Source organism: Corythoichthys intestinalis, chromosome 18 (genome assembly GCF_030265065.1).
Source record: "Corythoichthys intestinalis isolate RoL2023-P3 chromosome 18, ASM3026506v1, whole genome shotgun sequence".
NCBI classification, from domain to species: domain Eukaryota; kingdom Metazoa; phylum Chordata; class Actinopteri; order Syngnathiformes; family Syngnathidae; genus Corythoichthys; species Corythoichthys intestinalis.
The window spans coordinates 13,012,874-13,038,725 of record NC_080412.1 but is presented as its reverse complement, the minus strand read 5'-3'; the positions used below and the strand labels follow the sequence as shown (position 1 = coordinate 13,038,725).

Sequence of the window (25,852 nt, the reverse complement as noted above, 5' to 3'; positions counted from 1 at the left end):
CCATGCCCACCCCCACCCCTGTCCGCCCCATGAACCACAGTCGCAGATCCCCAACCAGCACAGCACGCCACGGGACTCCCACCAAGCCCAGGGCAGGGCAGGGTACTCCATCGGGGCAGGCGACACACACCTGATACATTGGTGTCCAGCCAGCGACCTGCGACGGAGCGCAGGGCGTATACCCAGGCAGAGAAGAGAGGTGAAGGCGGAAGCAGGAGTATGCCGAGGAACCGCCGCAGGGCGACGCGAGATCGGAGCCCCCCCACACACACTAACGGCGGCTGGCAGCCCAGGCAGAGGGGGAGGCCCCGCCCCGGGAGCCGCGCCATAGAGAGAAAGTGTGGGACCCACCTACCACCTTATTACTGTGGCTGCCAGGTCCCTGGCTGGCAGCCATTACCCAGCACCGTGATGGGGTGGCTGTTTCCTGAGTCCCGCTCTCCTGGAAGTGGCGACAATTTGACAGTCCAAAAAGTCACTCATGTGTGAGCGATCGCGCCTGTGTGAGTTAGGGTACTATGCGGTTCCCTTTTGTGGTTTAATTTTCACCAATGCATGTTTTATATACTCCTGTTCGCTCGGTCGGGAGGGAGTGACCCCGCCGCTGGCCGAGCGGCGCCTTAATTTATGCTACATTACGTCCAACGTCAAAGCACCACTCTGTGACGCTGCACGCTCCCTCCTCTCCCAGGTGGGAGGTATTTCCTCTTCTATTTGTCCAATCAATGAGTGCGCCTATCGTCGTGATGCTACCCGTAAAGTTTGGTTATCACAGTGCGAATGCTGAACCTTTTCAACAACTCATTTATTTGCATGTGTTGTTGCGAGGTAGCTCTCTGACTGGAGACCCTGCAGGTCCTCTTGAACTAATGTGAAAGCGCCAAGTCTCCCAAACACGTTTTTCGCTCGTTATCGTCTCGTCGTCCTCATGAAAAAACTGTTTGTTGACGAAATATTTTCGTTATTGTCATTCATCTTTGACGAAAACAACACTGCATCCGGGTCTGTTTACTGTCTTCACACGTGTTGTCAGGTGTCTCTCGCCTTGCACATGGACTGGGTGGAACCGGCCTACTCGTTCAGTCGCGAAGACGTGGAACCGGCCAAGCGGGTTCTGGATTTCCGGGTTGGATGGTTCGCCGAGCCCATCTTTGGCGACGGAGATTATCCTCTGGGGATGAGGAGCTGGCTGCGACAGCTCAACTCACTCGAGTATGTGTTCTACATGAATCAGAATCAGGGTTCAGTTAGCAATTGTCATCATCATTGTCATGGTATTACGACTTACAGTGCCACTGACAACACTAGAGGTCCAATCCATTTGACTTCAAAAGGATTGGACATCTACTAGTGATAAACTAATTGGTGACAGGGTGTAAAATTCTAGAGATTCTGATCCCAAATATTGTGAGTTAAATTTTTTACATGCAATTGAATTTTGGTTATGTTTGGTTGTGCCGTAGACTTCCAGTGTTCAACGAGGAAGACCGTTTGCTGGTCCAGGGCACGTACGACTTCTTCGCCATCAGCCACTTTAGCACCGAACTAGTGACGCACGCCAAGGAGGACCCGTAAGAGTCCAAGCTCGCCGCCGCATAGTAACAGTGGTGATGACCACGCGGTGCTTCGGCAGGTACACGTACACGTCCTTGATGGAGGTGCAGCACATGATCGACACCACGTGGATCATGTCACCCCGGCCGGTGGTTCCGTGGGGTCTGAGGAAGGCGCTCAACTGGGTGAGGCTGACACTTTCACTGACAAAATGGGTTGATTAAAATTTGCATTGCCCCGATGCCATTTTTTCGGCTGATACTGTGCCAGTACCATATTTTTTTTCTTTTAATACTAAATATCTGCATGCTAACTTGAGCGTCAAGTAATTCTATCATGGCTTGGTTGGTGAATATTAGTAGCAGACCTCTCTGACCACTCCCAGACTAAAAAACTATGCATTTTTACTGTACCGATATTTGAAAAAATGAATGGAAAGTCCTTAATGTGGACTTTATCTGGATACAGTTCTCATTTTTGTGGTACTGTAAATCCACAATTCTGAGTAGGTTCTGGCCAAGGTTGGTGAATAATAGTGGTAGACCTCTCTGACTACTCCCTCACTGAGAACTATGCATTATTACTGTACCAAAATTTAGAAATTTTGAAATAAAAGCCCTACATTTATACTTTGATCAGGTTGCAGTTCTATATTTGTGGTAGTGTAAATCCACAATTCCAAATAAGTTCTGCATAAGGATGGTGCATAATAGAAGTGGACCTCTCTGACCACTCCCAGACTTAAAACTATGCATTTGTACTGTAAACAAAATTTAGAAAATTTGAATTAAATGTCCTAAATGTGGACTTTATCTGGTTACAGTTCTCATTTTTGTGGTACTGTAAATCCAAAATTCTAAATAGGTTCTGGCTAAGGCTGGTGAATATTTGTAGTAGACCTCTCTGACTGCTCCCATACTCAAAACTATGCATTCTTACTGTACCAAATTTAGAAAATTTGAAATAAAAGTCCTATATTTATACTTTGATCTAGTTGCAGTTCTCATTTTTGTGGTACTGTAAATCCACAATTCCAAATAAGTTCTGGACAAGGATGGTGAATGTTAGTAGTGGACCTCTCTGATTACTCCCTGACTAAAAACTAGAGGCGTGCGAAATTTCCGATTCTTATATTATTCGCGATTCGGACGTGGAAGATTCGAGAACTTGCTCGAAAACTATGCATTTGTACTGTAACAATATTTAGAAAATTTGAATTAAATGCCCTAAATGTGGACTTTATTTGTTTACAGTTCTCATTTTTGTGGTGCTGTAAATCCACAATTCCAAATACGTTCTGGACAAAGATGATGAATATTAGAAGGGGACCTCTCTGACCACTCCCTGACTAAAAACTAGAGGCGTGCGAAATTTCCGATTCTTTGATTATTCGCGATTCGGCCGTGGAAGATTCGAGAACCATTCACAAACATCCAAATTACGATTATTGAATTATACCAGTAAAGCGGAAATAAAACACAGTCAGCGCGGTCTTCAGGAGGCAATGAGGAATGGACCAAGAGTAAATTTCATGTTCAACTCATGCCGCTAGATAAAAAAAACAAAAAACAATAATACCTGACTGCGGCCGTCAGCCGCTACAAACAGCGCCCAGTTGCTAGTTGCTACAAGCATACAGCAACATACGGCTATGGTAGATACTGTATCACATATATCTAGAACTAGATGTGAAATTACAGACGACGGCCGTATTAGATCATATACCAAGAATTAGATGCGAAATGACACTTTCCTGCGCTAGTAAACAGGCGCCATCTTAAAGCAGTAGAATTCTCTAGAAAGGCTCTGTTGTAGCGAACCTGATTACTTTTTCTGTTTAAAAAAAAAAAAAAAAAAAAATCGGCAAAATCTTGACTTGAATTTATCTTTAAATGATGAAACAGTTTTAAAACTTTCACATCAAAAGTAGACAGAAGGGAAATTATGGAATAACAGGAGCAATTTAAAAAACTTTAACGGTTGAGTCACAACATTAAATTAATTGAATGTAGTTTAAAGCTACCGATACAAAATGGGGACTTGAGTTTTTTATTTTCTGTTTTTAACGGTTAACTTGATACTGAAATAGTCGTTTGTTTAGCCTGAGAGGATTTTTGAACAATTTTGGAACTAGGGGGGAGGGGGGTTTGTAGTGCATTAATAATCGATTTATAATCGAATCGGAGCCTCTGAATCGTAATCGAACCGTTAGGTGCCCAAAGATTGCCCACCTCTACTAAAAACTATGCATTTGTACTGCAACAATATTTAGAAAATTTGAATTAAATGCCCTAAATGTGGACTTTATCTGGTTACAGTTCTCATTTTTGTGGTACTGTAAATCCACAATTTTGAATAGGTTCTGGCTAAGGTTGGTGAATATTAGTAGTAGACCTCTCTGACTACTCCCATACTCAAAACTATGCATTCTTACTGTACCAAATTTTTGAAAATTTAAAAGTCCTATATTTATACTTTGATCTGTTTGCAGTTCTCATTTTTGTGGTACTGCAAATCCACAATTCTGAATAAGTTCTGAAAAGGATGGTGAATATTAGAAGTGGACCTCTCTGACTACTCCCAGACTAAAAACAATGCATTGTTACTGTAACAATATTCAGAATTTTTTAATTAAATGTCCTAAATGTGGACTTTATCTGGTTACAGTTCTTATTTTTGTGGGACTGTAAATCCACAGTTTTGAATAATTTCTGGCCAAGGTTGGTGAATATTAGTAGTAGACCTCTCTGCCTACCCCCATACTCAAAACTATGCATTCTTACATCCAGAATTTAGAAAATTTGGTCACAAGTGACCCCAAACTTTTGAACGGTAGTGTATGAAAGTCATTAGTGACCCCAAACATGTGAACGGTAGTGTAAGTCCTACATTTATACTTTGATCAGGTTGTAGTTCTCCTTTTTGTGGTACTGTAAATCTCCAATTCCGAATAAGTTCTGAACAGGAATGGTGAATATTAAAAGTAAATAAAAATGGTAAATATTAGTAGTTGACCTCTCTGACTATTCCCATATTCAAAACTATGCATATTTACTGTAACAACATTTAGAAAATTTGAAATAAAAGTCCTACATGTTTACTTTGATCAGGTCACAGTTCTCTTTTTTTGGTACTGTAAATACACAGTTCTAAATAAGTTCTGGCCAAGGTTTGTGAATATTACTAATGGACCTCTCTGTGTTGCTGGCTGGATGGCTTCCAACACGTGTCCATGAAGTGGGTCAAAACGCACCCCACCTCCAATCTGCCCCTGGGCGTGCATAGTTGGCGGCCATCTTGGGTTGGGCGACCAGTAGTTGGAAACTAGATCTCGAAGAGTACATACAGTGATCCTTCGTTTTTTGCAGTTATTGGGTACCAGTACCTGCCGATATAAGTGAAAAAACGCAAAGTAGCCCCCCCCCCCAAAAAAATGTTTTAGTGTGTTCAATGGATTTAACATTGGAAAGATACACACATAAGACATGTTTTTTTTTTTTGTACTTTTTTTTCCCAAAAGTATAATTTAAAAAAAATTATAAATGTATATGGCGGAAAACAAATTTTGAAGTTCCGCTCTGAGACCACCAATTTGGCCAAACTCAAAATTGTCCTATATACATGTGTGATACATCATTGGAAATCTTAAAATCTCAATTTTCTGGGGGAAGAAAAATTTTGAACAGGAGGGCATTTAACAAAAGAAAAAAAAAACAATTAAACAGCAAAACCCTATCTGGAGGTGAGAGCACGCGAGAGCATAATTACAGACGCCATGACTTTAACGAGATATTATCACGTACTTACCTTGTTTCGATCCGAAAACTCCACGTAGCATGTATCACTGAGTGTCAAGAAACAGCTGTGAATGGCCACAGCTGGATTCTTTGGGGATTTTATGGGTGAAACACGGTAATATAACAAGAAGTAGTCGAGATTTTCTTTTTCATATATTACCTTTTTAATTCCTCCCCCCCCCCCTTTTTTTTTTTTGTTTGGATGATTATTGATCATCTAACATATCGAAGAAAATGCGACGGTACCAAAAAAAAAAATATACAATTAAGCGATAGTTGTGAGGTTGATATCCGTGACTTTTTTACAGATGCCATTTTTTTCATTGTGACGTAATTTGTTTAAAAGTTTTAAAATATGCGAGTGAATAATTTTTTAAAGTCTTTTTTAAAATTTTTTTTTTACGAAGTATTATACCTAAATTAATGATTCCAAGCTAAAAATTACAGACATTTTGAATAATAAATAATAATATAATAATGATAATAATTAGAGACGTCATTTTCAAAGTATCGGAATCGGCAAAAAAATATCGGCCATGCCTTTTTTTAATATATATATATATATATATATATTTTTTTTATTAAATCATTTTCTAATTGTATTTAACATTATTAACATAATATGTTAAACTCATTCAGAGTCTTTAGGCTTAAGGTAGGGTTATCAAATTTATCCCGATAACGGCGGTAATTAATTTTTTAAAAAATGTATCACATTTATATATTTAACGCATTTAATGCATGCGCTGCATGACCCACTCACGCATTGTCGTGCTCAATCTGTAATGACACCACTTTACCTATATAGAGCGATAAAAGGCAGCGTAAAATGAATAGAGTGAATTTTGGCAGCCTTTGGAGCCTTTTTTTAATTGGCTAAAGCCTCACAATCCCTCTCCCTATGATTAGAAATATCATGGGAAGCAATGTGGGGAAGCAAGGTAGCAATTAATCTTTTTCTTAACACCTTATGTTATTTCCCAACGCATAGAAGATATATCAATTGGTAGCACTATGCACAGTCATGGTTCCACTCCCCATCATGCATTTGGGCATGGCTACAGTATCATTTACTGAAAGCTCAACAAATACACTAGATGGCAATATTTAGTCACAATATATAAAGTCACAAGTCTTTCTATCCGTGGATCCCACTCACAGAAAGAATGTTAATAATGTAAATGCCATCTTGAGGATTTATTGTCATAATAATCAAATACAGTACTTATGTACTGTATGTTGAATGTATATATTCGTCCGAGTTTTATTCATTTTTTTCTTAATGCATTGCCAAATTGTATATGATCGGGAAAAATTATCGGGAATGATTGGAATTGAATCGGGAGCAAAAAAAGCAATCGGATCGAGAAATATCGGGATCGGCAGATACTCAAACTAAAACGATCGGGACTGGATCGGGAGCAAAAAAACATGATCGGAACAACCCTAATAATAATTAATAACCTTCGTTTTATGGCTGGGTTGAAACAAAAGCGGTTGTGCGACGTCTGTAAACGGGGGTTTCCAGGTTTAAACGGACAAATTGAAAATAGTTCGGGGACTTAATGCGACATGAATCTGCTATGGCATCATATAGACATATTGTTTTATCAAACACAGCAGTTGTTTTGGCTTAAAATACAGCAGTTTCTTTTAAAGAGGAGTGCAAGAGCAGAAACTGTTTTTTCAGTCTGGTCTGTGTTTTCCGCCATATATTTTAATAAATGGTTTTCAAGCACTTCAAATGTAATATTTTTTGAACATGTTACTGTCCCACCGAATTATTTTTAAATAAGAATAAAGTAGAAAAATGCTTGTCTTTATTAAATGCTTCATTGAGTGAGTCCACTCAAATCCGCTCAAACTGCTCACTTATACACAATGAGTTGCCACAGCAACTGTTTAACAAGTTAAACGATGCTTGACACATGCGGCACGTTTAAGCTTCCTAGCATCTGTGGCAACATCAAACCTTAACGTCTTTCAATCATCGTTAACTTTAATAAGCAACTCCAGTGCGACCAATAAAGAGCAGCAGGATGGAGCGTGAGACTACGTGATCGGCTCGGGAAGGCTCATCTGTATTTTTTAATTGAAAAAAAAAAAAAATCTGCGATGGACTAAGGGTGCCATGTTTGAAGTGCGAAGTAGCGAGGGATCACTGTATTGCATCAAGTTGTTTCTTAGTACTCTCTGATACCAATGATGTCATTTTAGTGCCGTCATAGTATCAATATCAGTGCGACACTAATTCAAATATGTTGTTTATGTTTTATATTTAGCTAACTTGAAATTTCCACTTGGAATCATGTTTGCATGCTAAATTTTACAATTGGAGTGCCTTGCCCCCTCTGAATTGCAGGTAGATGAGCACTACCCGCACGTCCCCATTTACGTGATGGCTAACGGCGTGCAGGAAGACCAGGCCCGCTTCAAGGACAGCCTGAGGGTCTTCTACCTTTACAATTACATCAACGAGGCGCTCAAAGGTGACAGCAGCAGCCACTTAAAATTGGCATTTTTAACACAGGGCACTCACAGCAAGTCCGTCCAGTCAAAATGGATTGGGCGTCTAGCTCTGTCAGGAATATTTGCTCACTGATGTGAAATGATTCTTCCGGCAGCGTTCACCCTGGACGGCGTTAATCTGAAAGGTTACTTCGCGTACGCCCTGAATGACCAGCGCGACCCAGGATTTGGCTTGTACGGCCACGTGCATGACGAGGCGGTGGTGAAGGCGTCGTTGGCCAACTACCGCAACATCATCCGCCATAATGGCTTCCCCGCGCAGGGGGCGCCTGCCCAGCGCTGCCCCCGTGCAGCTCCGCTCTGCCCCGGCTGTCAGGCGCTGGCCAAGCGGCCCGTAGTGGGCTTCCTGACACTGGTGGGCTCAGCCACGCTAATTGCAACTGGCCTCATTGTCTACTACGCCACCAGGAGGCGCAAATACGCTTACTAATGATTGAAGGCTGTTGATATTAATCTAATATAATTGCATTTACTTTTACCGGTGTTAAGAATTGCTGAATGCGTCTTTGTAACTTATTGTAATCAAATCATTTTATAGTAATCTTGGTTTGTGTTTTTATTAGTGTAGCAGCAATCGCAATACTAGTATCGGAAAGGGCCCCGATACTGCATTAAAATGTAGGCATTGGTATCGGCTAGTACTATGAAATAAAGTGCCGCTGCTACGCAATATGTTCTCATTGATATTTAGTGCGTTTTCACACCAGGAAAGTCCATAATTCGCTTTCTTTGGTCCACACCAAAACACATTTATTCCGGACTTTTTTAATGCCATTCCGTTTCATATTGCAATTTGAGCAAGCGGCCCAGGATTTGACAAAATGTACGGCGGAAAACACAGACAAGACTGAAAAAGCAGTTTCTGCTCTTGCACTCCTCTTTAAAAGAAACTGCTGTATTTTAAGCCGAAACAACTGTTGTGTTGGATTGAACAATATGTCTGTATGCTGCCATAGCAGATTCATGGCGCATTAAGCCCCCAAACTATTTTTAATTTGTACGTTTTACCCTGAAAACCCCCGTTTACAGACGTCGCGCAAATGCTTTTTTTTTTTTAACCCAGCTGTAAAATGACGGTAAGTAATTATATTTATTATTCAAAATGTCTGTCATTTTTATCTTACAATCAATAATTGATGTCTGATATTTCGAAAAAAAAAAAAAAAAACTTGAAAAAAATTATTCACTCGCACATTTTAAACTTTTAAACAAATGACATCACAATGAAAAAAATGGCGTCTGTAGAAAAATCATGGATATCTACCTCATAACTATCGCTTAATTGAATTAATTTTTTCCGTTAATGTCGCATTTTCCACAGTATTTTTGATGATAAATAATCAACCCAAACAAAGAAAATTTGGAAAAAAAAACATTTAAAGGGGTAAATATATGAAAAAGAAAATCTCGACCACTCCTTGACGTCTGCGATTTCTGCATCGCGACACTTGTTATATTGCCATGTTTCACCCATAAAATCCCCAAAAAATCCAGCTGTGGGCATTCACAACTGTGTCTTGACCCCAGTGATACTTGCTACATTGAGTTTTTTGATCGAAACAAGGTAAGTACGCGACAATATCTCATTAAAGTCATGGCGTCTGTAATTCTGCTCTCGCCTAGATAGGGTTTGCTGTTTAAAAAAAAAAAAATCTTTTTTTAAAAAAATGCGCTCCTGTTTAAAATTTTTCTTCCCCCAGAAAATGGAGATTGTAGGCTTTCCAATGATATATCACACATGTATATTGGACAATTTTGAAATCTGGCCAAATTGGGGGTCTCAGAGCGGAACTTCAAGTCACCTGAGTGTTTTCCGCCATACGCCTGTACAGAAATCGTCCAATCTTTGGGTAACATGCTAAAATAAGGCAGTAAACAATTGCAGAGCTCCCGAGAACTGCAAACGTGCTTTTAATGATTTGTTTCATCCAAGTACAAGCGTTTGTGGGAAATTTGATGCCACCTTCATTTTACAAGAACAGTAGACGTTCCGCACCAGGTTAAATTCATGTTACCCGATGTACTACTGATCATAGACTGTGATGCTAAACAACTTTTCCTGGCTACGGAAGCCTGTTATGTGCGAAAAGCTGTATAGTCCGTATGTACTATGGTGCGTTCGCTTTCACACCGATAGCGAACCACACCATGGTCCACTTGGAAGCGAACCAAGACCACCTCTCTGGCGAGATCTTGTACCAGCTGTTTGGTCCGCACCAGAGTTCGCTGGTTTGCATTCACACAAGCCCAAAAGGTGCGCACCAAATTTTTTTTGGTTCGGTCTGGGTTAGGGGTGGGAACCTCTTGGTACCTCACGACACGATACGATTTGCTATGCAAATCTCATGATAACGATCTCACAATACGGCGTTACAATGATTATTGATACTTTGGTCAGGAAATCCTTCTAGGATATTCTACAAAACTAATAAACAGAAAAACAAGCTTCATCCTTTTGCTGACAGTTCATCACTAGTATACTGTACATTCAATTCATTTTAACTGGGAGTGTGGCAGCGAATGAACCCCTTCCTCTTCAAATAGGCCCCTTCCACTTCAATGGCCGTCAGTGGCAGACAATGCCAGACAACGAGGTCATATTGGGGCATACCAGGTCATTACCCGTTGATTTTCAGTCACTTCCTGTTGATTTTGGGGCATTTCAACATCACTTCCCGTTGATTTTGGTGTATTTTATGGGTCACTTCTTGTTATTTTTGGGTTAGAGAACAGGAATTGACCTGGATATGATTAGGCAGTGACTCAAACTCAACAGGAAGGAACCTCTAAATGCCCTAATATGAACAAAAAGTGACTTGTAAATGACCCAAAAACGGAGTGACTGTGAATGCTCTGGTTTCAAATGAATGAAGGTTCATTCACCCTTCCCAGTCTTAATGGATTGAGTGTAGCGCCGTCAATGCCTGCCATAGACTTAACTGAGACAATATTATGGTGGTAGACTTTGGTAGCAACTTGTTATTTATTTATTTTAACATTGACACTTTTTTAAAACGATAAATCGATTCTTTGCATGAGCGTATCGATAACCTTTGATATACAGTGGGGTAAATAAGTATTTAGTCAACCACTAATTGTGCAAGTTCTCCCACTTGAAAATATTAGCGAGGCCTGTAATTGTCAACATGGGTAAACCGCAACCATGACAGACAGAATGTGAACCCCCCCCCAGAAAATCACATTGTTTGATTTTTTAAGAATTTATTTGCAAATCATGGTGGAAAATAAATATTTGGTCAATACCAAAAGTTCATCTCAATACTTTGTTATGTACCCTTTGTTGCCAATAATGGAGGCCAAATGTTTTCTGTAACTCTTCACAAGCTTTTCACACACTGTTGCTGGTATTTTGACCCATTCCTCCATGCAGATCTCCTCTAGAGCAGTGATGTTTTGGGGCTGTCGTTGGGCAACACAGACTTTCAACTCCCTCTGCAGATTTTCTATCGGGTTGAGACCTGGAGACTGGCTAGGCCACTCCAGGACCTTGAAATGCTTCTTACGAAGCCACTCTTTTGTTGCCCTGGCTGTGTGTTTGGGATCGTTGTCATGCTGAAAGACCCAGCCACGCACGTCTCATCTTCAATGCCCTTTATGATGAAAGGAGATTTTCACTCAAAATCTCTCGATACATGGCCCCATTCATTTTTTCCTTTACACAGATCAGTCGTCCTGGTCCCTTTGCAGAAAAACAGCCCCAAAGCATCATATTTCCACCCCCATGCTTCACAGTGCGTATGGTGCAATTCAGTATTCTTTTTCCTCCAAACAAGAGAACCTGTGTTTCTACCAAAAAGTTCTATTTTGGTTTCATCTGACCATAACACATTCTCCCAGTCCTCTTCTGGATCATCCAAATGCTCTCTAGTGAACCGCTGACGGGCCTGGACGTGTACTTTATTCAGCAGGGGGACACGTCTGGCAGTGCAGGATTTGAGTCTGGCGGCGCATTGTGTTACTGATAGTAGCCTTTGGTACTGTGGTCCCAGCTCTCTGTAGGTCATTCACCAGGTCCCCCTGTGTGGTTCTGGGATTTTTGCTCCCTGTTCTTGTTATCATTTTGACGCCATGGGGTGAGTAGGGAGTTGAAAGTCCGTGTTGCCCAACGACAGCCTCAAAACGTCACTGCTCTAGAGGAGATCTGCATGGAGGAATGGGCCAAAATACCAGCAAGAGTGTGTGAAAAGCTTGTGAAGAGAGAGTTTGGCCTCCGTTATTGCCAACAAAGGGTACATAACAAAGTATTGAGATGAACGTTTGGTATAGACCAAATACTTATTTTCCACCATGATTTGCAAATAAATTCTTTAAAAATCAAACAATGTGATTTTGTTTTTTTTCCACATTCTGTCTCTTATGGTTGAGGTTTACCCATGTGGACAATTACAGGCCTCTCTAATATTTTCAAGTGGGAGAACTTTCACAATTATTGGTTGACTAAATACTTATATGCCCCACTGTATCACCATTTCGATATTTTGTCACACCCCTAGTCAGGTACAAACAAGGCAGGTGTTGATATGCCTTTAGTTTCATTTTGGTCCACCTTTCCAAGATGGCAAACGCTGCCGGCGAAGTAGCAGAAGAGGAAAAATGTGGTTTTTGAGCCTAAAGTTTTTTTTTTCTGACATCAACATTGATATGAGCATTTATAAAGATTTTAGCTTTGTTAGGAGGAGGAAAAAATTGGGTGTGAGTATGCAGTAATTTGCTCCTAAAAGGGGTAAAAAAAAATTCCCAAAAACACGGTATTGGATAGTTTCGGCATCGGCTAATATTATTCACTAATGGAATCAGTATCGGGAGCCCCCCCAAAAAATGGCATCGGTGCAACACAAATTTTATGCACTTTCCTTAGTTGTACTGCTCCTCAAGAGCTTTTCATCAGTGTTTCAAAATTTATCTTAAGTCCAAAAGTAGTTCATCTGTATGCTAAAGTTGTCACTTGTGCCTAGAAAAATACATGGTACTTAAGTGTCTAATAACAGATTTGTACCACTTTCACAGTTACCCAAAAAGTAGCTGATTTCTTTTTATAGGAATATCATTTTTTTGTAATTTAAAATACATTTGTCAGGCAAAAATAATGATCACGTAAATACGTAGTCATTTTTTATTTGCTGATAAAAAATTGTGATAGTATAGTGACAAATTTGTAATTCTTAATTCATTGGCCACTCATGACAGCGCTAGACCCTCACAGTTCAAATGTATCAGACGTCTACTCAAGCCCGTCGACAGGGTGGGGGCAACCGGGTATGTTGTCCCGGGCCTCAGGACCAAAGAGGCCCCTGAATGACCCTTAATTTATTTTGCTTTACATTTCTTTTTTATTTAAATCATTGTCTGAATAAATCTTATGTTCTACTCGATATATACTTAAAAACTTTAACATATGAAATATTTCAAATATATATTTTTTCCCTTTTTTGCACAACACCCCCCTAGTCTTAGCAGAGAATGGTTTGACCCTGCTCTGGCGCACTCAAGGCTACACTACATACGTGCCCTGAAGCGGGCAATTAAAATCTGTCATTGTTATAAACTCTAAACATGGCGAGTCGTCATAAATCTGGTGCGCAGAAAAGAAAAAGATGAAGATCATAGAGGTGAACGAGAAAACCCTAACCCCAGGGATGTGGAGGGGGCAGGCACAGGATGTTTAGTTATACTGTTTTGTTGCTTAGCAGGAATACATAGCACTCTCAGTTGTATTGTATTGTAGCTTACATGGGACAATAGCTGGAAATTGTTTATATTGTGTCACATCACATTACGGTCTGTTAAATTTAAAGCCCGAGTTATGCTCCCGCGTTCCGGTGACGGCACAGCGACTATGGCGTCATTCGACGGTTCTCCGGCCAGGTGATGCGTTGCTCTGTAATTCACCGCCAAGCCACAAGAGGGGTGTGGCGTTATGTTTGTACGGTTTTGGAGCATGCTTGTTGACTTCCTCTTGTCTAGTTTAATGGAGAAAAAAAATAAATAATGCAAGATGGAACGCTTGAATGTGGATCGTCTGCTTATCAACATTGATTAAATGTTGATCCTAGAAATGTTGAGGCGCAGGCGACGCAGAAGACGTTTTCGAGGCGGTCTGTCCAACTTTTGTTGCCGCATAGAGTTCTAGCCTCGGGTGGAAACCAGCTAGCTATGGCTGCTAGCTTCAAACTGGCATCGAGCACTGCGTCCAGCGTTTTGTCTGAGGTCTGCAAAGGCCTCTAGCCCGATTTGTTTGCCGTGTTTTACAACCAGCCAGTGGGAGGCCATAGCAGATTTCTGGCGTCTATTGAACTTTCCAAACTGCGTTGGAAGCCTTAATGTTAACGTTATCATAAAAGCACCAAGGCACTCTCAATCAGTGATGATGTATCGTGTGTGAACTGTCTTTTGTTAAAAATTACACATCAAAACAACTCTTTTGGCACCAAACCTGTGCTTTATTCTTCAGATACTTGAAGTGTGACACGAAAATATGTCACAGACTCACAGCAAACATATGTACACATTAAATGAGGAAGTGCACCAACCCAAAATACGACATAAAGTGATAAAAAGCTGGCAGTTGTTGGCCGACTGGGTCACCGCTTCGTGTGGTGTACTCGATTCCGAACACACACTTCTCCGTGGTTCTTCCATTTTTTTTTTTTTTATTCAATTGCTGACCTTGCCATTTGGCAATCTTTATGTCTTGATGAGACTTGCTCTTCGATGATACTCCCGTCGGCTTGGTCCATTTTTGCAAGTAGAAAAATAATGTTTGATTCTATTCTACAATGGCGGTGATTTCGCGCTGAACCGGAAACAACAGCCTGAGCCGACCAATCTCGGTACATTTCCGCCACGTCATATGCGTCGACGTGACGCTAGGGTTTGAAAATTCAATAGGAACACGTCAGGTTATGGCGCAGGGTCGTAAATCGGGTCTTCCTTGACGGTGCAGGTCAGACGCGGAAGCATAACTCGACCTTAACTATCCATCTCACATTAGATAATTTGACATTTTACACTGTCATTGCTTGCAAAGCATTAAAAGTACTGCGTATGTTGTCGTGACAAGCCGGTGGCAGGGGCATGGGGGCCCTATAATGGTCTCTTGTCCACGGGCCCCTGCAACTCTGTTGACAGCCCTGCATCTACTCATGATAAACTCCTTTATATTCTTATTTTTCATGTTTTTATTTCAGGATTTTCAAATTGTTAGCTATGGTTTTAACTTCAATTTAAGCATTGTGATTGTTGTGTATTAAATACATATCCAAAAAACGTCAATATCAACAAGTACTTTTAATATGAACATGTGCGCGAGTCCACCCTCAGAACATCATGGCGTCCATGCCGTCTTCCATGAACTTCTTGTAGATTGCCATGAACTTGGCGGTGAAGGCCTCCAGGTGGTAGATGGCTTTATTGCCCAGCTGCAGTCGATGCTCGTAGTACGCCGCCATCTGCGCCACCTCTGGCTTCAGGTGCCCGTCACAGTTGTTCAGAAGCTCCCTCACCAAACCCTGAGCAGGACAGTTTTAGTATAGTTCCAGTTTGAAATCTCTACAGCATCCGGTGTGTTAGCTACCTTCATGATAATGTCAGCAGGGATGCAGTGAGTCAGCAGCTCGTACAGACGACCTCTCACCTCAAACAGTCTGGCCCAAACAAGATAAGGTGTTGAACTTTGAATTGTTGTTCATTGGAGCGACAAGTCAATTGTATCTGCTGCCACCTGCAGTACGTTTCCTACCTCTGCGGGGTCTGCTGGCTGACGATGGCGTTGGCAGTTTCGCGGAGAAACAGCTCCCAGTCAGTTTCTGTGACGTCCTGGTCCGGCGAGAACGGGTACCTGAAACGCAACCCGTAAGACCAAAAAAAACAAAAGGGAAAAATAACAGGTGATATTTTGTGTGACTCACTGCTGCACCCTGCAGGCCTCGCACATCAGCAGAGCTTTGCGAAGGTTGCGCCCCGACTTGTCACTGATCCGTTTGGCCAGCTCGGTCGGAAGAATAAGTCCCTCTTTTTTGCACACTGACGTAAGGACGTGACACACCTGAAGTACAAGGTGAAAATGGATTTGCCATAAATGGAAGCCAATGACTTAAAAGAGATATAATGTATTTAAGGTTCAGTTTAGGGCTGCAGCTATCGATTATTTTAGTCGTTGTTTAATCCATCACTAGTTGGTTGGATGAATGTAACATATTATGTTTGTAACGTTAAATACAATTAGACAACGATTTAATAAAAAAAATAAAAAATACAATTTTTTTAAAAAAAATTTAAAAAGGCATGGCCGATATTTTTTTTACCGATTCCGATACTTTGAAAATGTTGTGATCGGACCCGATCGATCGGGGTGCTAATCCTGAGTGTTTCTTCAAGTTATAAAGAATAGCAATTTCATTTAAAAATAAATCAAAATACCTGAGTTTAGCCTCAAACGGTATTTTAAAAAAAATGAGGATAAGGATAAGGAACATAAAATATCAATAAAATATCAAAATACCTGAGCTGGGCCTCAAACAGTAAAAAAATAAATGAGGATCGAAGTACAACAAAAGAATAATTGGCTAACTTACATAGCAAATGTCCGCTAGCTTAAATGCTATATAATGCTCTTTTTTTTTTTAAACAATGCTCTTAACAAATGGTTCAAACACATATTCCCACAAAAGTGGCTAAATATACCTATATACAAAATTACAAATGCATTAAAAAACATATTAGCTCCAATAGAGCCGGGCACTATACCAAAAATTTACTGTTAGCAAAATTCTTCATGTCGGTAAATTCGGTAATTTAATAAAACAAGAAAATATAGTCTTTTCATCCCGCTTTGACATTGTGTTGTTCGATGCGGCTAACGCTAGCGGCTATTGCTACAAGCAAACGTGATGGAGTCTGGCTTAAGGGAGCTTCGCCCAACTTTCACCCAACTTTAAGTTGGGTCTTGGCGGCTTCCAAACGGGCTTTCACCTGCTTTCCTCCCTGGTTCTCACGATTTCAGGAGAGTGTGCTTTCTACTGGTAGTCAGGCCACAGGCTAACGCTAGCAGCTAACGCTATAAAATGAACGTGATGGAGACAGATAGCGGCTCTTACCTTGTCAAAACGGCTGAACTTAAAGAGTGGATTGGGCAGACTCCATCTAGAAATTAGTATGTCGCGTTATTTTGTATCTCTGTGTGTGTAATTTCGTTGATATCTTTAATGAGGGTAAAGCATTCAGCATAAATTATTATGTAACAGTGAAGCCTATAATATGACCGTTGAATGGCCACAGCAATTTTTTGGATGTGCTTGCTTCGTTCTGTGTCATTACTGCCATGATAAAATCTTAAATTTCTCATTGGCAAAAGACCAATATAGCTTTGATGTGTGTCTGTGTAGGGGTTGCATGTGTGCGTGCCGTGCATGTATCAAAAAAAATGCTCAGGGGAAAAAAAATCTGAAACCTTGAAATAAACACTTGTGTTGAGTAATTATGTCACAGCAGCCTTTAACAAGAAGTTGTCTGTCTGAAGTGTTTTGTGCAAACTGTAAGGGTCCAAATAAACCAGGTGCATCATCGGTCCGGGTTCAGTCCGGCTCCACCAAAAAATAGCGCCGGAGCCAATCCATTCCCATTTTATCCTATTTTTCAACGTATACCAGCCACATCAGTGCTCCGGATTGACTGCGGACCATCTCCGGTGTACCGCAGCCCGCCGGATGGTTTAGGTTATTTTCTATTTTTGCCGGAGACTTATTCGATGAAATGGGCGGAGCCGGGCTTGGAGTCAACAGCCCAGTTGCTTATTCACGGTTAAACACCAGCGAACATGGACGAAGAACACTCCATCATGGAGGTGGAAAGTCACAAACTGATTTATGATGCAGCAGATCATCATTAAATGGACAAAATGAAAAAGCAAGCTGTATGGTGTGCTATTATGTGTTTTTCTGGCAATGATATCAAACACATGACGTGCTGACAACTTAGTTTTTTATTAACACACGGCGCTAACAACACTTCCTCAACCAGTGGATCTCGGCAGGCTGTGTCTGTTTCTCTCACTGCCGCGTCACATGAACGAAACAACATCACCGTTGCGTGCGCTTCAGGGTTCCTCGGAAAACTCCCAATCAGAATATTCCACATGGAACACCATAGCAGAAGCTATGAGGATGGACAGTGAGTTTTTATGCAAGCTATGTAATGTTAAAAGAGTAATTAAATTTTAGAGAATGGTCTGGTGTGACAAACAAAACAACAAAATGTCAGCAGCTGATAGGGTAGGCTACAGAATAGATGGACAAAAAGAGCGAAAAATCCAGCGGATCTAGAAGTGGTTCCGCTGCAGAAATTGTCGTGCACGGCGCACACACAATGTTGGGTTATATACAGTACAGAGAGTTGAGGGGGAAAGTATAAAAGAGAATAGAGAGACGCCCAGAAGTTTCGACCTGGTGGTCTATTCAAGACGTCTGTCTTTTCTCTTTCCTACATTTTACCCGACTTTTCATAGAAAAACCAACAATTTGTGCTGGGCACGGGAATCTGCAGTGATAAGACACCAATTCCAGGTACTCCGTTTTTTTAGTTTGTGTAGCAAATAATTCGCTATCCATTTTATAAATATTACAGATTATTTTACAGTTGTTTATAATAGCTCTATGAGATGTTATGTGCCATAAATTTTATATGTGCACAAAGATATAAGCCCACCAACACAACCAAGGGCATAATAGGCCCCCACCCCCCCTTCACCCTAGGAGCCCTGATCTCAACATGATTCAGTCAATTTGAAATTAAGAGGCAGACCCAACTAAAATACCAATATGCAAGGAAAAATCTGCTCTCTCTCGGCTTCTCTGATGAATACAGACTCTGCGTGTTTGTCGTTGTTTTAAATGCCGCATCATCGCGTGCGATCACGCGAGAGCTAACGACAGGACGGAGTTGGCGCACCACAGCCGTGTGCAGCCTGTATGTTTTGCCTATTTTTGATGTAAGAGTCGTGCCGGACCCATAACGATGATGCGCCCAGTGTATTTGGGCCCTAAGTCATTTATGTTACAATGACATGTTTGCACAGTCGTCGTATTGATTTTTATAATGTTGTACATTATTCAACTCATACAAACTGTTATAAATGTTCATACTTGAATTCTTATGTTTTACAAGAAATTTTTATACTTAATATTTAGACTGCATGTACAATTGCTTAAATATGCTAAATTCAAATCTGGTAAATAAATAAACGAGAAACAGTTAATTTGTATTTCACACATTGATTCAGATTTTCAAATTACTAGTATATAACAGTCAGCTTGGACGAATTTATCGTCATTTATCGTTAACGAGGTAAATCTGCTCAATTTACCGTGATACGTACTTTAGGCCATATCGCCCAGCCCTATTAATAGCGCAAACAAAAAATTACCTAATGTTGGTCTTAACAGGGAGCAGCTGGATTCAGCAAAGTTAAATGAGTCATGTCATATTCACTGTTGCCACTTGAGGGCAGTGTATCCTCCCAATTCAATAAAACTAAATGTAAAATGTAACAGCACCGGGTCCAGGCTGTGACAACATTACAAAGACTGTTCTGTCCCAGCAAAAGCCGGGGCCTTATGGAGTACAGTATGTATGCTCAACAATCCCAGTGGTGATAAACAACAAAAAAAGGGCTAGACTGGTGAGAAATAAAAAACGTTCAATCAACTCTGCCAACCTGTTAAGCATAGTATGTCATTCCCAAAACTCACCAGTGAATCCAGTCTGGCATCTCCAATTGGCTCTGCTAAATATTAGATCTTTAGCTGGCAAATCTTTCTTAATTAATGATTTTATCAGCAAACATAACCTTGACATGTTGTTCCTAACAGAAACTTGGTTAGATCAAGATAAGAGTTCGACAGTTCTGATTGAGGCAACCCCCACAAACTTCAATTTCTTCAGTGCGCCAAGAACCCATAAGAAAGGAGGTGGGGTTGCCAGTCTGATCAGGGACCGTTTTCAGTGCACGAATATTTCATGTGGTCAGTTTGATTCCTTTGAGTATATTGTCATTCAGCTAAAAAGCCCTTGCAGAGCTGCCTTGGTAACAATTTACAGAGCACCGAAGTATAACACAATGTTTTTTGATGAGCTCACCAAAATACTGTCTTCCGTCTGCATGGACTTTGATTGTGTTGTTTTAGTGGGTGACTTTAACATTTATGTTGATAATCCTGAAGAAGGATGTGCTAGAGAGCTTTTAAATATTTTGGATACATTTGGTTTATCTCAGCATGTCACAGTTCCAACACATAACAGAGGGCACATACTGGACTTAATAATATCCAAAGGTCTTAACATCTCTGAGGTCACAGTGAATGATGTTGCTCTGTCTGATCACTACTGCATTATGTTTAAAATGACCACCCCTGTCCATCCTCTGAAAAGGGAAACAGAGGTGATTAGGAAGCGTTACATAAGTGATAACACATGTGCGTTATTCACACAGGCCTATGCCTCATCATTAACCCCTACAATAGCTCCAATGGAAGAACTTGTAAATAGTTTCAGTTCCAGTGTGATGACTGTAATGGACACTATTGCCCCGATTAAGACAAAAACTTTGTCAAGAAAGAAGAGGTCACCCTGGAGAAATGCCATACTAGCTATAAAACAAAAGTAAGTTTGTCGACGAGCAGAACGCAGATGGCGAAAAAACAAACTCCTAGTTTTTTATGATATCTACAAAGAGTCTTCGCAAATACAACCAGGAACTGAAAAATGCTAGACAATCATATTTTTCAGAGATCATTAGTAGAAACACCAACAATACTCGCACACTATTTTCTGTTGTTGACAAACTGACAAACCCACAAGCATCAATACCTCAGGAATTGGCATCTGAGGTGTCCTGTAATAATTTCGCAGCATTCTTTACACACAAAGTACTAAAGATTAGACAGACTGTGTGCAACTCCGGATTAACAAATGTTACACTAAACGCCTCCCAAAATGTCCCCCACGTCAATCTTAGACAGTTTAGCCTCTTGGACTATGCCACCTTAACAGAAATTGTGTCGAAATTAAAGCCCACAACATGCTGCCTTGACATCCTTCCTTCAAACTTTTTCAAAACTGTTTTTCATTGCATAGCCCCAGACATACTTCAGATTATAAATACTTCCCTCCAAACAGGAGAGTTTCCTCAGACTTTAAGAACTGCAGTAATAAAACCTCCTAAAAAAACCTAATCTGGATGCCTCAACCATTAGTAATTACAAGCCAATATCAAATCTGACATTCCTGGGGAAAATTATCGAAAGGGTTGTGTTTGAACAGATCCAGACTTTTATGATGCAAAACAATCTTTTTAACTCATCTCAGTCTGGATTTCGGCCACAACACAGCACCGAGACCGTGCTTATCAAAGTCCTAAATGATATTCGTCGGAATACCGATGCAGGCAAATCATCTGTTCTGCCACTATTGGATCTCAGCGCCGCATTTGACACGGTTGATCACAACATACTACTCGGCAGATTGGAACAGTGGGTAGGGCTTACTGACACTATTCTTCAGTGGTTCACATCCTATTTACATGATAGGGATTTCTTTGTGTCAATTGGAAACTATCAGTCAGAACGAACCAAATTCACGTGTGGATTCCCTCAAGGGTCAATTCTTGGACCACTCTTATTTAACATCTATATGCTTCCGTTAGCTCAGATAATGGAACAGTATGACATCTCCTATCACGCCTATGCAGATGACACACAACTGTACATTTCTGTGTCCCCACATGATTATAGTCCCTTAGTCTCCCTGAGTAAATGCATTCATCAAATCATTGAATGGATGTGCCAGAATTTTCTCCAGTTAAATGTGGAGAAGACAGAGGTGATCATTTTTGGGCCAAAAAAGGAAAGGTCAAAGATAAGCAGCCAACTTAACACAATGTCACTTACAGCTACAAATCAAGTCAGAAACCTTGGCGTAATTATTGACTCAGACCTAAAATTTGATAGCCATCTGAAGTCCGTCACTAAATCCGCTTATTACCACCTAAAAAATATAACCAGAATTAAGGGGCTTCTGACTCAACAAGACATGGAAAAACTTATGCATGCATTCATTTTCAGCAGATTGGACTACTGCAACGGTATATTTACAGGTCTTGATAAAAAATCAGTCAGGAAGCTGCAGCTAGTACAGAATGCTGCAGCCAGAGTCCTCACAAATACAAGGAAGCTGGACCACATTACACCGGTTTTGAAATCGCTACACTGGTTTCCAGTGAGTCAAAGGATAGACTATAAAATACTACTGCTCGTCTACAAAACACTTAATGGCCTTGAACCAAAATACATGCTTGACTTGTTAGATTCCTATGAGACATCTAGACCCCTAAGGTCGTCTGGAACGGGTCTTCTGCATGTTCCAAGAACAAGAACCAAGCAGGGTGAGGCAGCATTTAGTTATTATTAGAGGTGTGCAAAATTTCCGATTCTTAGATTATTCGCGATTCGGCCGTGGAAGATTCGAGAACGATTCACAAACATCCAAATTCCGATTATTGAAATATGCCAAGTAAAGTGCAAGTACAACACACTCAGCGCGCCGCGCAGGCTTCGGGACGGAACGGAGCGGGAGTAGCTAAACATTATGCTTCTCATTAACCGGCCCCTCGGGTAATGCCAACGCTCAACTCACGGCTCTAGCTCAACTCATGCCACGAGATAAAAAAACACAACAACATACCTGCCTGCTGCCGAAAAGCTGCTACAAGTACAGCTAAGCTACATAATGTTACGGTAGATATCATTTATATAGGACTAGATGGATTGTAGACTCGGTAGCGGTAGCAGCACATCTGCAAAAAGCTAGATGCGGGCGTTAGTAAACGGCCGCCATCTTAAAGCAGTAAACTTCCCTGCAATGCTGTTGTAGCGAACCTTCCAAGCAAACCTAATTAACTTTTTATCTAAAATACTCCTAAATCGGTAAAATATTGACTTGAATCTATCTTTAAAATAGTTTTAAAACTTTCACATGTCAAAAGTAGACAAAAGGGAAATTATGGAATAACGGGAGCAATTTTAACAACTTTAACGGTTGATTTACAACATTAAATTAATTGAATGTAGTTTAAAGCTGCTGATACAGAATGGGGACTGGAGTTTTTTTTATTTAATGTTATTTTTGTATATTTGTTTACTGCTATATGTTAACTTGATACTGAAATAGTAGTTTGGTTTAGCCTGAGAGTATTTTTGAACAATTTTGGAACTAATGTACAAAACTTTATTAAAAAAAAAAATAATAAAATAAATAAATAAATTACCAAAAAAAAAAAAAAAAAAAAAAAAAAAAAAAAAAAAAAAAAGGAGGGGGATGCATCAATAATCGTTTTATAATCGAATCGGAGCCTCTGAATCGTAATCGTAATCGAATCGTTAGGTGCCCAAAGATTCCCAGCTCTAGTTATTATGCTCCTCACCTCTGGAACAAGTTACCCGAACGTCTGAAGTATGCTCAAACTGTTAGCTCCTTTAAATCAGGGCTAAAAACGCTTTTGTTTAGCACTGCATATCCATAACTGTCTATATATTTCAATCTACCTGCCTTCTATTCCTCTTGTGCTTATCTCCATTGCTGATTTCAATGATTATTAGTAGTAGTAGTTTTTGCTTTATTTTTATTTTTGTTTTATTTCTAGTTATTTATTTTTATTCTGTGATTAAATGCGATCTTTTGTCTTGGTTTTTATGTTGTGTTGATTTAAATGTGATTTTTATGGTCTTAATGTGATGTAAAGCACTTTGAATTGCCTTGTGTTGAATTGTGCTATATAAATAAATTTGCCTTGCCTTGCCTAAACACTTTCAGAAAAAAAAAAAAACGTTACAACGCCACTCTACTTAATCGAATACTCGAAGCAGCAAAATTTCATTCAAAGCTTTTTTATAATTACTCGAGTTAATCGATTAACTATTGCAGCACTAGTTCAGTTACTCTCTGCGTGCTAATACTTACCTCCTCTGTACTGGGCAGGGGAACGCGGACAGCAAGGCAACGGCTGCGTATTGGCCCGATGACCTTAGAGGTAGAAGTGGAGCAGAGCACCAGGCGGCAGGTGGACATGTACTTCTCCATGGTGCGCCTCAAAGCATGCTGGGCGTCCTTGGTCAGCCGGTCCACTTCGGTAAGCAGCACCACTAACGGCGGACGGTTACGTCAATTGCACCCGTGGAGTCGTGCTATGCGCGAGCTCACCTTTAAACTCTCGCTGCGTGCTAGACTGGATCTGCTGCGACTGAGCCATGGTCTTGATCAACTCCTGGATCACCACGCGGTCTTGGTTGCCTGCATCACTGATGACAAATCGGTGTGTTATTCCGGCTATACTCTGAATTTACTTGTCCAGTCTCATGAAATAATTCGATTACCTGGGGTTGACTTCCAGGTGGTAGTTGCTGGCTATGGTGTTGATCTCAATCTTCTTCTTGGAGGGAGCCTTCAAAAAAGAACAGTGACAATAAATCCATTATGGATTTCAAATAACTGAGCGCAACTCTTTTCTTACCACGATAGTTTGGTGCTCGATGCGAAGCTTTTCCACGCCGGGGCCGTAGAGCTCCCTCAGCAGACACATGATTCGAGTCTTCTTGCCCGCGCCTGAAGGACCGTACACCAGCAAGTGGGGGAAGTCGCCACATTGAACCTCAAAAACAAACACACACTTCGTTTGGATTGGGCGAAAACAGGAATAAATCACTAGCTTTCAGATTAACACATTTTTCTGATAAATTTCCTTTGGTCAGAACGAATTATTCAACAGAAAACCTTCACAAGAATGCTGTGTTTAGATTGGTGGTGGCACAGAAAAAAAAGTAATTTTGCCTCTCCCTGTCAAAATGGATTGGACATCTAGCGCCGTCAATGGCACTGAAAGACAAGCATTCGCAGCCAGGGTAAAGCTTACTTTAAGTAGTCCCCAACTGTCGACCTAACCTAACCCTAAACACAACACCACCCGTCGTCATGCTTTCTACTTCCATACAAAATTAAATACATTTTCACACGACACACACAAAAAAAAAAAAAAAAAAAATCACACGAACCTAAAAAATAATTTCACACGAAACTAAAAAAATAGGGACCCCTAAAAATCAGCTTTAAAAAAAAAAAAAAATTCTACATCGTGCCATTAACGCTAATTTGAGAGCATTGTTCGTGTCAGAATTAAAAAAAAAAATAGATGTGCTATTGGATTTTTTTAAACTAATTAAAAAAAAAACATACACACAGAAAGCGTTTACTAGCAGCTAAGCTATCTTGACAAAAGCTATGCTAAGGCCGGACTTTTGCCACTTTTTCTCACCAGATTTTTCAGTTGTGACGCTTGGTCTTTGTGGTAGTCGAGTTTGCCGAGAGATGTCGGTCGGTATTTGTCCACCCAAAGACTCATATTCGTATGACTTTATCAACTACACCTCTATGACAGCGAGCTGAAAAATCTTCCCGCGGAATGGTTTGTTATTCCCTCTTAGCTAGCATTTCGCCGTATCTACGGAATGTAGAAATGGTCAAACCTGTTAACAGAAGACGGGAGAGCTAAATTCCATTTGTCGTTTCTTATAAATTACAGACTAATTTGTTAACTTGTTGTGGTGCCACGTTAAAGTAATTAGTTTTTAAAAGTATTTTTAATACTTTATTATCAAAATGGCGTGAATACGGTGGTGCACAATCGACACTTACCGTAAATTTTTTTATACCAGAGGTGGCGGCGTAAGTGACTGGCGGCCATTTTGCGTCAGAGAGACTCTTATCGTCTCATCTGCATCGCATTTAAGGTGAGTGATTTTGTCATTTTGGCCACTAAAACACTCTTAAAAAGATCAATGGGGTCAATGGAATTGTAAAGGATTTATTTACTAATTTACTTCATGAAAAAGTCAGCCAGTCAGATGCTA

The 25,852-nt window shown here is 40.4% G+C and overlaps 2 protein-coding genes across 2 annotated transcripts in view; one reads left to right on the top strand and one right to left on the bottom strand.

Annotated features, from left to right (window-relative positions):
• The window catches only part of kl (klotho), a 36,671-nt gene extending 28,133 nt beyond the window's left edge, over positions 1-8,538 (top strand). Inside the window, exons 9-13 of the mRNA XM_057820708.1 lie at positions 1,034-1,212; positions 1,464-1,571; positions 1,634-1,739; positions 7,714-7,840; positions 7,976-8,538. Coding sequence (XP_057676691.1) covers positions 1,034-1,212; positions 1,464-1,571; positions 1,634-1,739; positions 7,714-7,840; positions 7,976-8,310 — 855 coding nt within the window. The 3' untranslated portion in view covers positions 8,311-8,538. The remainder of the gene's footprint in view (positions 1-1,033; positions 1,213-1,463; positions 1,572-1,633; positions 1,740-7,713; positions 7,841-7,975) is intronic.
• A 5,577-nt stretch (positions 8,539-14,115) lies between these two features.
• rfc3 (replication factor C (activator 1) 3) lies at positions 14,116-25,529 on the bottom strand. Its single transcript, XM_057820709.1, has 9 exons — positions 25,258-25,529; positions 24,460-24,597; positions 24,323-24,390; positions 24,150-24,247; positions 23,910-24,091; positions 15,809-15,945; positions 15,640-15,738; positions 15,475-15,544; positions 14,116-15,409 (listed from the first exon to the last, which is right to left on the bottom strand). The coding sequence occupies exons 1-9, from the start codon at positions 25,342-25,344 to the stop codon at positions 15,218-15,220; spliced, it is 1,071 nt and encodes a 356-aa protein (XP_057676692.1). The 5' UTR covers positions 25,345-25,529; the 3' UTR covers positions 14,116-15,217.
• Positions 25,530-25,852: the final 323 nt, after the last annotated feature.